The following is a 12602-nucleotide window of genomic DNA, read 5'->3' as shown; positions in this document are numbered from 1 at the left end:
CCTGTTAAATTTACTCATCGGAATAGAGGCATTTTTTAATAAATCTGTATACAGGAGCAGCTGTAATTGGTCCCTGCTGCTCTGTGGATAACAGAATACTCCTGCAGCAGAACCCACGTTTTTAGTGTGTTAATATCTGATGACTGTGGATTGGAGATGTTATTAGGTAGAATGAAACTTACAGAAACCGTAAATCCAGTGCTCGGTCTTGAATTTCACTCACTTAAATGACTTAAGATCTTTAACTTAAAAATTTTTTTAATTATTTCAATTTTAAACTGTTAGAACCAAGATTGGTTTTTCATATCTAATTTTATGTGGTACCTGTGAGATTTGTATTGAAATCTGAGCGTTCCGAATAAGTAACACAAAAAGGCCTACTTTCTGACACATTAGAATATGTACATACTAATTCTCTGAAATCAAACCAATCCTTTCAGTGACTTTATCTTGACATAACCAGCGTTTCTTTCTCCTAGACTGCCTTGCCATCCAGGAAAGGATTTCGGCACCAGACCACTAGGTTTCTATATCGTTTGGTGGGATCGGAAGATATGGCTGTGGACCAGAGTATTGTCAGCCCTTACACCTCTCGGATCTTGAAACCTTATATCAGGTATGTGGAAAAGAGCTGTGATGTTGAGTGTGTTGTGAGGAATGGTATTTGTGGCTTCTGTGCCCTGGTTTCCCATTGGAGCAAGTCTAGACCAACCCCTGTGAGCAGGCATTGACACAGACTGAGTCTGTGCTCTGTGTTCAGTCTTTTGTTTGCTTCAACTATACGTTTTTTGCAGAAATGATGGTCCTTTGAAAGAAATATAAAAAGCAGGGTGCCTGGGTGGCTTAGTCGGTTAAGCATCTGCCTTTGGTTCAGGTCAAGATCCCAGAGTCCTGGGATCAAGCCCCATATCAGGCACCACGCTCAGCAGGGAGTCTGTTTGGGATTCTCTCCCTCTGCCCCTCACCCTGGCTGTGCTCTCTCCCTCACTCACTCTCTCTCAAATAAAATCTTTTCTTTTTTTTTTTTAAGATCTTATTTATTTATTTATTTATGAGTGAGACATGGAGAGAGGCAGAGACATAGGTGGAGGGAGAAGCAGGCTCTCTGCTGGGAGCCTGATGTGGGACTCGATCCCAGGACCCCAGGATCATGCCCTGAGCTGAAGGCAGATGCTCAACCACTGAGCCACCAAGGCGTCCCTCAAATAAAATCTTTAAAAATAAAAATAAAAATAGAAGAAATTAAAAAGCAAGGATAAGTTAACTCCATTAGACTTCATTATGAGTATTATACTCATTATTGAGTTTCTTTAAATTTTAAAGTTATATATATTCAGTAGTCTGTGAAATGAAAAAAAAAAATGGGAGAGACATCTCAGTTGGGCTCATATTTGAGGGTGATGATGAGTCTCATTGTCTAGGCAGTGCTGTGGAAGCTAAGCTAACTAGAGAGGTCCCTAGTGCTGTCTTGAGAAAGTTGTGTTGTCTTATTGACCATGCTTTCTCTAGATCACCTGATCCTCTTTGCCCAGCACCGCCATCCCTGGCAGAGCCTGTGAGAGGCCGCATGCAAGCCTGGCCCAGCAGCCCCGTTGGACCTGCACCCTCCCTCCTCAGGCTCTTTCCTGGGCCAGAGCACGCAGGCTGGAATCAGGCTGCTGTGTGTTCCCTCATTCTGTCCATTAAGGCTCACCAGCACAAGTAGGGTTCCAGAGTACAGGTACAGAGTGCTTTGGTCTGATGCATGTTAATAGAGAGAATTTTATTTTTAAGGTTTTATTTGAGATAGAAAAGAGTGAGAGAGAACATAAGCAGGGAGCAGGGGGAAGGAGAAGCAGAGTCCCTACTGAGCAGGAAGCTGGATGCAGAGCTCTGTCTCAGGACCCTGGAATTATGACTTGGGCCGAAGGCAGATGTGTAATTGACTGAGCAACCCAGGCACCCCTAACAGAGCGAATTTTAAATTTCATTCCAGAAAACTGTCAGGCTATCAAGTTACCAAGCTGTCTGCCATAGGAAGTAGCACAAGTTAGCTTAAAATTTTCAGGCAGAATAGTTTATGTGAATAACTTGGCTAGGAATAATAACGGATATTTTTCTTACTTGAATTTGTTGTTTTCTGTGATCCTGGAGGCGTGACTATGAAACAAAGCCACCCAAACTGCAGCTCCTGTCACAGATTCGTTCCCACCTGCACAGGAGTGACCCTCACTGGATGCCGGAAGCCGAGGCACCTCTTGATTACTGTTATGTCCGGCCAAATCACATCCCAACGATAAACTCTATGTGTCAGGAGTTTTTTTGGCCTGGTATGTTCCCCTTCGAAACTAAGCAAATCAGTGTTTTGTGTAGTTCACTTTATTGATTTTTTTTTTAATTAATGTATGTCGTGTGATTCTAAAACCTTTACTCATGATTTCATTTAGTTTGTCTCTACTAAGATAGAAATAATAAAATATAAACACGTTTTTTTTTTTTCTGAGATCAAAAAGAAGCCAGCAATTAAAGTAATAAATAGTGTTTTTGTATGTTTCTCTTCCCTGTCTCTGCTTCCAGGATAAAAGTTTCAACCTGTTTTGCTTCTACATAAGTTTAGATACCAAATAATGTCTACCAGTGATACACTGACTGGTAGCTTGGGCATGTCTGGACACTTTTGATTTTTTGCTTAATAATTCTGTGATTTTGTTTATTTAGCTATTCCTTGGGGAGAGTGTTAGTACAGCCAAAAGGCATTTTTAAAAAGCCAAATACCCCAATTGCAGACTTTGAAAATAAGAGTAAACCCAGTGTGATTTGTCATTTTATCAGCCTCAATATGTTGTCTCTCTGAAGACCCAAGCCACCAAGTAAAGGAATGAATGCATTTTCGTCACTACATATAAACATGTTCTTTGTGGATCTGCCTTACTGCGCTGCTTTGAAACGCAAGAGAAATATTACATGTCTTCTAGATGTTAGATAAGATATCATCGGGATTAGTGCTGTGTCATCTTTCTTGTCTGATAGTCAGGTAATAGTGCACGTGGTGGTAGAGTTGTGCTCATTCTTTTAGGAGTGGTATGGGGGCCAAAAGGAACATTCCAGAAGCATCTGCTACTTCTGACCTTACTCTGGGTGCCTCCAACATTATGCATACAATTATTTTGTGTTTATCCCCTTTATTGTAAAATGTAGCATTTGTACAAAAGAGCTTGTCAGCTGTATATGTATAAGGTGAAGAACAGGACAGTATGGGCTCTCGGGGTCTTTGCTCCCACCCTTGGAAGTCTAGATGTGCAGACACTGAGGCCCACGTTTAGAAAAGTGCTGGCTGACACATGTTGTAGAGGAGGCTAGGTTCACAGCCAGGTATGTCCAGTTCTAGACCTGTGCGCTCTGTGCTACTCACCGTACCCTGCCTCTCTTCTCTTAAAATGTGGACTTAGAAAAAATGGTGTTTGTTTTGATATTTTCTAAAATTCATTTTTATTTTTATGATCTGACGTATGTCTATGCATATATCTTCGTTTTCAGTTTTGTTTTTGGTTTTTTGTTTTGGTTTAGTTTTTAGCATGCAGGTGTAGTTGTAAGTACAGACTGAACAGCTTGATGTTCCTTAATTCCAGAAGGCACACAGTTTGACTCTCCAAATATCTCTTTTCCTTAGGCATTGACCTGTCTGAGTGCCTACAGTATCCAGACTTCAGTGTTGTTGTCCTTTATAAAAAAGTCATCATTGCCTTTGGCTTCATGGTACCTGATGTGAAGTACAATGAAGCTTACATTTCATTTCTGTTTGTCCATCCTGAATGGAGAAGAGCAGGGATTGCAACTTTCATGATTTATCATCTGATTCAGGTACGGCATCTGTGCTACCAGCTTACCTCTGGGCTCCCCTGGAAGACTTGGAGGAAGGATGGAGGGATGACGCCAGCTGAGCCTTCCCAGCACAGCCCGACCGAATGGGCGGGCTCGGAAACCCAGTGAGAAAACACCAGTCACCTTCCCTCCTGAGGCTGTTAACACACACACCAAAAAAAAGCTTTGCCCCTTTAAAATAAGATCACTGTTCAGGCCCAGGTTTCAAAGAAACCAGTTTGTAAACATGTATAGTAAAAATGAGAAAGTATCAAAAGTGAGACCCCAAAGCACTTGTATGACCCATATTGGTAACTGTTTCTGCTTTTAGAAACACTACTGCCATGGCTATGAGAAGTAGAAGTGGAACTGTGATCTCTAGAGGTCTTTTCTTACTGAGGTATAACTGACCTACAAAACATGCTCATTTCAGCTGTACAGTGTAATGATTTGATATTTGACTATGTTGCAAAGTGATCACCAAGGTGAGTCTAGTTACCATCCATCACCACACATGGTTACAGACACAGTTACAAACTTAGTTACAAACATTTTTTTTCTTGGGATGAGAACTCTTAAGATCTACTCTCTTAGCAACTTTCAAATATACAGTACAGTATTGTGAGCTGCAGTCTGCATGCTGTACGTGACCTCCCCAGGATTGACTGCTTTTATAAACTAGAAATCTGTACCTTTTGACCCCCGTTCAGCCAGTTCACCCACCCCCCAGCCCTGCCTCTGGCAACCGCACCAGTCTGTTCTCTGTATCTGTCTGTTCAGCCTTTCATTGTTTGTTTTTTAGATTCCACATATAAGTGAGATCATACAGTATCTTGTCTGACTTCTTTCACTGAGCATGATACCACCTATGCTGTTGCAAAAGTTTTGGTATTTTTAAACATCTTAGCAAAACTGTATCAACCAGGACTACATATTCTATTACTGCTGATTATTATTGACTTTACTGTCATTGTATAAGCTGTGTAAGCCTTTGAGACTTGATTTTAATATTGAATTATAATTCATCCTTTGATATATCTGTATGACTGTTGAAGAAAATTTATATACTAATATCGAAAAACATGTAAGGAATTTATTTCTTTAATTAACTTTAATTTAGAAACCATTTGGCATGGAGGATTGTGTATTATGTGGGCAAGATTCTTTTTAAATAGAGGAAGGAGAAGATAAAATATCATTTTTCCAATTATTAACGAAACTTGCTCAGCACTTCCCAGTGCCGTCAAGAACCTAGAACCATTTTCTAGAAATTGCTTTCTTCTCTCTCCATACAGCAGTTAGCATGTACTCCCTTGTGTTGTGTTGAGAGTCTCAGTTATCTGTACCTCACCCCATTCCCCACCCCACTCACAGGCTCGACCGCCCCCTGTTCATCCTGCCGTCCTCACCAGCAGCACTGCCACCTTTCCCTTCATCAGCAGGGGCGATACTCCCAGGTTGTGTCTCATAGAAGGTCTGGTGCAGGGTCAGTGCTTACTGAGGGCTCAGCAGGTGGGTGCAGAAGTGTTCATCCTTGTGTGGGACTCGGCCCTCAGCCAGACCGTAAGCCCCAGGCCCTGATGGTACTGCTCAGTCAGGCAGTAGTCCTTGATGGTGCCATGGTTAGACCATGCATCGGAACATGAGTGTCACTCCATGAAACTCATTTAATGCACTCATAGCAGTCCCACTGGGCGCACAACGTAAGAGAAGCAGAGAAAAGAGTGCAGTTGTCTACCTGAGAGTCCCTTACTTAAATCTATGCCTGGGGGAACTGTGGGTTACCAAATCTCAAGGACCCTGTCAACCTCAGTACTTCAGTGCCTTCCTCATCAGAAAGCTAGGTCTTGGGATCCCTGGGTGGCGCAGCGGTTTAGCGCCTGCCTTTGGCCCAGGGCACGATCCTGGAGACCCGGGATCGAATCCCACGTCGGGCTCCTGGTGCATGGAGCCTGCTCCTCCCTCTGCCTGTGTCTCTGCCTCTCTCTCTCTCTCTCTCTCTGTGTGTGACTATCATAAATAAATTAAAAAATTTAAAAAAAAAAAAAAAAGAAAGCTAGGTCTTAGTTTATATTTATATGACTTTGAGTTCTTTCTTCTGTGTAGCTAATTAAAGAATCTTAAGAACTTGCCTCATATTAATAGAATGAAGATTACTCCAGTAATGTTAGTTTGGGATGGATGGGAGGGGGCCTGTGGGATTCCAAAGGTCCATACCAAGTCTTCAGCTTTCATAACTAATTAAAAGTCCTAATACCTTGTATCCAGCCTCATACTTAGCATCTTTTCTGGTGGGTCTAGGAAGGGCATTTTTACAAGTTTGAGTACAAGCTAACATCGGTTTTAGAAAGCAGAACTTCTCGTCTTGTTCTCTCCTTCAGGATTGTCAGTGCTAGGTATTGGTATTTGGAAGTGTAATTGAATTATAAATAAAATAATCTGTTGACAATAAACTATCCCTCTGGGCCCTTTGTCCCAGAGAGCAAAAACACGCAGCACACTATCCTTTCCTTAGTCTCGAACACTTCAGTGAGTGTGTGGCTGGGCCACAGACTGGGGCTCCCAGCTGTCCCCAGCGCTGTGGCTCCCAGCTGCCGTCCCGGCTGTCCCCGGTTGTCATAACCACCTACCTACACTTCACAGACTCCCTCACCTACTCATCTCCCTCAGGCTCTTTCCTTCTCACCGGGTACTTTTCCACTCTTTTGGCAGACCTGCATGGGCAAGGATGTGACCCTTCACGTCTCAGCAAGCAACCCCGCTATGCTGCTCTACCAGAAGTTTGGATTCAAGACTGAAGAATACGTCTTAGATTTCTATGATAAATATTACCCGTTGGAGAGTACAGAGTGTAAACACGCATTCTTCCTGAGGCTCCGGCGCTGAGGTGAATGCAGCGCTCCAGAGACGCAGGTGCTGTTCCAGGTGGCTCCTCATTCCGGCCCACAGGCAGGTGCTCCTGTCTCCCAGGGCCCTAATCTCTGCCATCAGACGGCCATTCAGATCTCTCACCCAAGGCTAGATGGGTGGTGGGGCAGTGGAATCAAGAAGCGAGCAGCCCTTCAGCAAACCTGTCCCTTCTGCACAGGCCTTGGCCCCTGTCTCAGGACTCCACAGTTCACTGGAACTGAACAATGCTGTCTATCCGACAGCTTGCAAGAACAAAGGAGTATCTAAGCTGATACCCTCCTCGAGAGAATCTCTTCATTGAAAGGATGAGGAAGTGTGGTAGCCATGAACGATTGATGCTCTAGCCGGTCAGGGCCGATGGGAGAGTTAGCGCACGAGGGGAGGCCAGCACTCTCCCAGCCATGAGTGAGCTGTTGTTGAACCCAAGAGGACTTCTCTAGGGCACTGAGATTCTGCTGTCTTTCACTGACTTTGGCCACAGTCCAAATAAACAGAGTATGTGTGTCCACATGTGTGTCACCTGTTCTGTTACATCTCCTGTCAGGAGCTTTGGCCGGAGGGTGGAGACCCATCCTTCCCATGTCTGGGAAGTTGGTTTGGGCTTGGAGTGTCTGAGCTGCCTGCCAGTGAGACTGTGCTCCTGGCTGGAGGTGTGGGTGGTGGAAGTAGAGCCAGCTGGGGACAGAGCCTGTATGGTCTGCAGGACCAGGCTCTTTGGTTTATAGAGAGTGTTAGAGATGGACTGTCAGGTGGGGTTTTTTGGATCGAGCAGGAGCTTTTCCAAAAGTATCAGATGTTCTCAAAAATCTTTCCTTGTGACTATCTATGGCCAGAGCTTCAATCTAATTAAGAGCAATGATTCTTAACTTGTGGGGATGCGGATCCCTGTGAGAATCCAAAGGAAGCCTAATAGTCTCTAGAAGACTGTGCGTGCACAGTTAGAATCTGCATCGGAGATCTGACCACAGTCAGATCCTTTGTTCTAGGGGCTGCACTCAGAGCCAGCTCAAATCCCTCTGTTCAGGAGGTAGGCACTACTCTTCTGCCTGAGGGCTGCCTGGGAGTTCTGCCCTTGGAAAGCAGCCCAGGCTCTGCCGCCCATGAAGGTGACAGCCAGGAGCAGCGTTACTTCCTTCCTTTTCTTCCTTCCCTCCTTCCCTTCTTCCTGAGAGCTTTTGTACCTTTTAGAGATTTGGGGATTATGACCCCAAGAAGTAAAACTGAGGAAGTGATATTTTCCAAACTTGGAAACTAGCTTGTGATTGTTGTACATGAACATCAAGCATTTGCTGCAAAACCTGGCTGAAGCAACTGTCTCCATAACTTCAAGGAGCTGAGGAGTTCTGTGATTGCCTTAATTGACTTTTTGTCTTACGTTTTTGCTTTTATTTATTTAAGGATTTGATTTTTAAGTGATCTCTACGTAGACCCAATGTGGGAGTCGAACTTCAACCCCGAGATCAAGAGTCACTTGCTCTACCAACAGAGCCAGCCATGTGCCTCACATTTTTAAATTATGGTGCAACACTCGCCCACTACTCATATTCAGTAATTATCAAGGTTTTTGCCAGTTGCTTCCTCTGTCCTTTGCTAAGTATTTAAGGTAAATCTCAGATATCATATAATTTCACACCTACTTTGGAGCTATTTCTAAAAAATTAGGGATATTTTCTCAGATAACCTTTTGTTTTTTTTTTAAAGATTTATTTATTTATTTATGATAGAGAGAGAGAGGCAGAGACACAGGAGGAGGGAGAAGCAGGCTCCACGCCGGGAGCCCAACGTGGGACTTGATCCCAGGTCTCCAGGATCGCGCCCTGGGCCAAAGGCAGGTGCCGAACCGCTGAGCCACCCAGGGATCCCCTTCTCAGATAACTTTAATGCTTATTACCCCTCACAAGAAGGTGAGCCCATTTTCAGAATTAGCTAGTAGTCAGTATGTAGTCATACTTATGGGTTGTCTCAAAAATGCCTTTACAGTTGGTTGGTTTAGATCAGCGTCCAAGTGGGGGTCACACAGGTGACGAGTGACAGATGGCCCTGTCTCCACAGTGTATTCATGTAGATGTGTCCTGTCCCGCTGTAGTCCTGCTCTGGCATCAGGGCTGGGCTACTTCCAGAGATGGGCCTAGTGGCCCCAGTCCAGCAAGCAGCTGCTGGTTTTTGATCTGCCATTGGCCTTCCCCCAGGCTAACGCTATGGGAAACCTCTAACCACCCTCCAAATGAACTACTTAACAATGCATGGGGTAGGGGTTAAGGTGTGGAAGAGTGTTCTCAAATTACTGTGTTTTGGTGGACTTTCAGTTATAATGTATTTTGAAATTTCAAAATTCCCAAGTAAGATGAAGGGCCTATTTTTTGTTCTCCAAAAGCAGGTGTGAGTTTTAAAAACTAAAAAGCCTAGGAAACCCACTTCAGCTGTGTGTTCCTGAGGAGTCTGGATTGTCCTTGACCTGTAGCCAGGCCTCCCTGCCCCTGGGGAGGTGGCCTGTGGTAGCCGAGTGGGCCTTCAGGGCCCCCATGCAGGTAGGAGTGAGACCAGAATTAACCATATCCTTATCTACCCAGAGTCTTTCTAGGGAGGTTGAGCTCTTTGCAGCAGGATATTTGAGAACAATAACCATAATTTTGAGTTTTGTAAAATTTAGTTAACATGCTTTATGCAAAATGCTCATCACCTAAAAGCCATATTTCTTGGGACCTTCCCTGGAACTGTCTCCTGCTAGTGGGCTCGGTGTCTCTACTAAGCCCTAGCAGGAAGCATCCCAGGTCCACTCCACAAGGGTCAGTTTACATAGAACACTTTGTGGCTAAGGATGTGCTTCTGGTATCTACTAGCAGGAGACTGGGATAAAAAAGTATATCTCAGTACTGAAGTTGGCCATGGAGTGGTTGTAAGACTCTAAACTGGTACACACTTAACTTACATTCTTGAGCTTCATAGCATATACTGGACTCTGAGAAACATCCTAAGTTAACTCATACAATGTTGGACTTCAGCTTGTTCCATTGTAAGACCCACCTGGCAGCTTTGCAGCACTAGGCAACAACAGGCCAAGAAAATCACTAATGGAGGACCCTGAACTCAAAGTCAGGTGGTCTTGTGTCAGCCTGCAGCCTTCCCTGCTTGGGCCCCGCCCAGGGATGAGGGGTGATAGCTAAGGAGTTCCAGGAGGGGTCAGCATGTGCTCTGTTCACAGCCATCCCCAGTGCCTGGTATCCCCTGAGGCTTGGGTGAGTGAGGAGAAAATGTGTGTTTCTGCGTGAATCTGGGCTTATTTCAATAGTGGGGTGTTTTGGGATCCCTGGGTGGCGCAGCGGTTTGGCGCCTGCCTTTGGCCCAGGGCGCGATCCTGGAGACCCGGGATCGAATCCCACGTCGGGCTCCCGGTGCATGGAGCCTGCTTCTCCCTCGGCCTGTGTCTCTGCCTCTCTCTCTCTCTCTCTGTGTGACTATCATAAATAAATAAAAATTAAAAAAAATAATAATGGGGTGTTTTAAAAAAATATTTTATTTATTTGACAGAGAGCAAGCACAAGCAGGGGGAGCAGCAGAGGCAGAGGGAGAAGCATGCTCCCCACCAAGCAGGGAGCCTAACACAAGGCTCTATCCCAGGACCCTGGGATCCTGACCCTGAGCTGAAAGCAGACATTTAACTGACTGAGCCACCCAAGCGTCCCTCTTTTTTTTTTTTCTTTTTCCACTTTCCAAGTCTCACATATACAGAATCTGTTTATCACAAAATAAAATTTTCTGACTTCTTAGAGTCTGTGAGCCACAGGCCCCTTCTCTCTGCCTGGATGGGTAAAGGCGGCTCCTACCTCTTAGAACCTCACAATACTCTACACAGTTTCCACCAGGCTAGGGGAGTCCTATTAGAGTAACGAGAGACCATAACCAGATTTGGATTTGATGAGCTAAAGGAGAAGACTAAGGTTGCTCAGGTAAGAGCTGGCAGGGGCTCATGGTTGTACTGCCATGGGTGGTATGGCTTTGGACAAGCCCACGTATGAGGAGGGCAGCTCAGCCTTCTCGTCTGGCTTCACTAGATGATTTCTTACTGTGGGTGACATTACAGCATGTGCCAGTATTCTAGTGGTTCCAGTGGAATGCCCTCAGCCCTAGGGTAGCTGGAACCCCTAGGTGTTTGTCTCCGGTGGCATGCAGCCAAAGGTGTGCTGATAAACGTTTGACCACTGATGGGGTGAGGTTCAGGGAGAGAGGGGCAGTAAGTCAAGGACTGATTTGCAGCATTTGCTGACTTCCATGGCATAACCACTACCAGTGGTATGGCCGATCCAAAGCTACCAGTGTGATGTCACTGAACCCAGAGTTGGAAAGATGCACATCACACAGCATTGTACAGCATTGCTGTCATATAGATAGAATGGATGGAAATCACCTCGACAGCAGAGGGAACAGCCACGCAGTAAAATCAGCCTATGGTGAGTTTTGAGAATTTATTAGCTTTATTTTTAACATGATTTATGTAATTTTAAGTTCATGTAATTCCACATTTAATAATGGCTCACACAATCCCTGGAAATCTAACCATCAGCTCCTGCACGCAGCTGCCCTGGGCCCTGGAAGAGCAGGGCTGGGAGTTCACCCTGTGGTCCCTTGAGCAGCAGACACAAGAGACATGCAGACATGGCAGCATGAGCCCAAGTGAGGAAGGAGCTGTCTGGAGGCTCCCAGGGCTCTCAGTGCCAGCCTTACATGTTGATACATCTGTGCGCGCAGCTGCTCTGGCCTCTGAGCTGCTGCAGGGAGACCCCTCTGGAGCTTCTCCGGCACTTAAAAAGACTTGAAAAAAATTCTCTTGGATTCAAATTCCATTCACATTTTCATGATTATCAACATTATGTGTGACTAGGAAAAAAAACATAACAGGCTGCTCGACTATCATTTCAATTATTAGGAATTTTTGAATTAAAAAAAGAGAAGGTGAGGATCCCTGGGTGGGTCAGTGGTTTAGCGCCTGTCTTTGGCCCAGGGCGTGGTCCTGGAGTCCCAGGGATCGAGTCCCACATCGGGCTCCTGGCATGGAGCCTGCTTCTCTCTCTGCCTCTCTCTATATATCTCTCTATGTCTATCATGAATAAATAAATAAAATCTTTAATAAAAAAAAAAAGAGGGATCCCTGGGTGGCGCAGCGGTTTGGCGCCTGCCTTTGGCCCAGGGCGCGATCCTGGAGACCCGGGATCGAGTCCCACATCGGGCTTCCGGTGCATGGAGCCTGCTTCTCCCTCTGCCTGTGTCTCTGCCTCTCTCTCTTTCTCTCTGTGACTATCATAAATAAATAAAAAAAAAAAAAAATTAAAAAAAAAAAAAAAAGAGACGGTTAAATATCACCTACTTTCCTCAACTATTCTCATGGATGACGGTCAAGAACTAGAGGAGAATTAGTGAACACTCGTGATCAAGAATCATGTGTAATGATTTCAGACAAAATATCTGATATTTTAAAAAATTATGTTCATGGAAGCCAGACCGAATGTTTTCTCATGAAAACGTTTGAAGAGATTTTGCCAGTGGGGGGAACATTGGTGGTAGTATACAAATTCATATTTAGTGTCATATTATTTTATCTTTTCTTCTATTGATACAAAGATTATTTTCTTCACTAAGCTCCAGGTAGATGTGTCCCATCCCTCCACTGCACCCAGCATGCCATGCAGATGTTCTGTGGTCTGTGTGCCATGACATGAGGGGAGCTGTCACAACAGAAGAACACCCTCAGAACCTTTTGTGTCAGCTGGCCACACAGGCTAATGCCAGAAAGTAACCAGGTCCTGGCAACAACCGCAGAGGGAATGGTCTGTGTTCTGTGCAGTTTACAGCCATTA

At 44.8% G+C, this 12602-nt stretch overlaps 1 protein-coding gene across 1 annotated transcript in view; it reads left to right on the top strand.

The window, feature by feature from the left end:
• The window catches only part of KAT14 (lysine acetyltransferase 14), a 35114-nt gene extending 27856 nt beyond the window's left edge, over positions 1 to 7258 (top strand). Inside the window, exons 7-10 of the mRNA XM_025469213.3 lie at positions 480 to 616; positions 2134 to 2309; positions 3650 to 3840; positions 6553 to 7258. Of these exons, the coding sequence (XP_025324998.1) occupies positions 480 to 616; positions 2134 to 2309; positions 3650 to 3840; positions 6553 to 6726 (678 nt within the window). The 3' untranslated portion in view covers positions 6727 to 7258. The remainder of the gene's footprint in view (positions 1 to 479; positions 617 to 2133; positions 2310 to 3649; positions 3841 to 6552) is intronic.
• The last annotated feature ends 5344 nt before the right edge of the window (positions 7259 to 12602 follow it).

Source organism: Canis lupus, chromosome 24 (assembly GCF_003254725.2).
Source record: "Canis lupus dingo isolate Sandy chromosome 24, ASM325472v2, whole genome shotgun sequence".
In the NCBI taxonomy this organism is placed as follows: Eukaryota; Metazoa; Chordata; class Mammalia; order Carnivora; family Canidae; genus Canis; species Canis lupus.
This window is presented reverse-complemented; position numbering and strand designations above follow the sequence as displayed.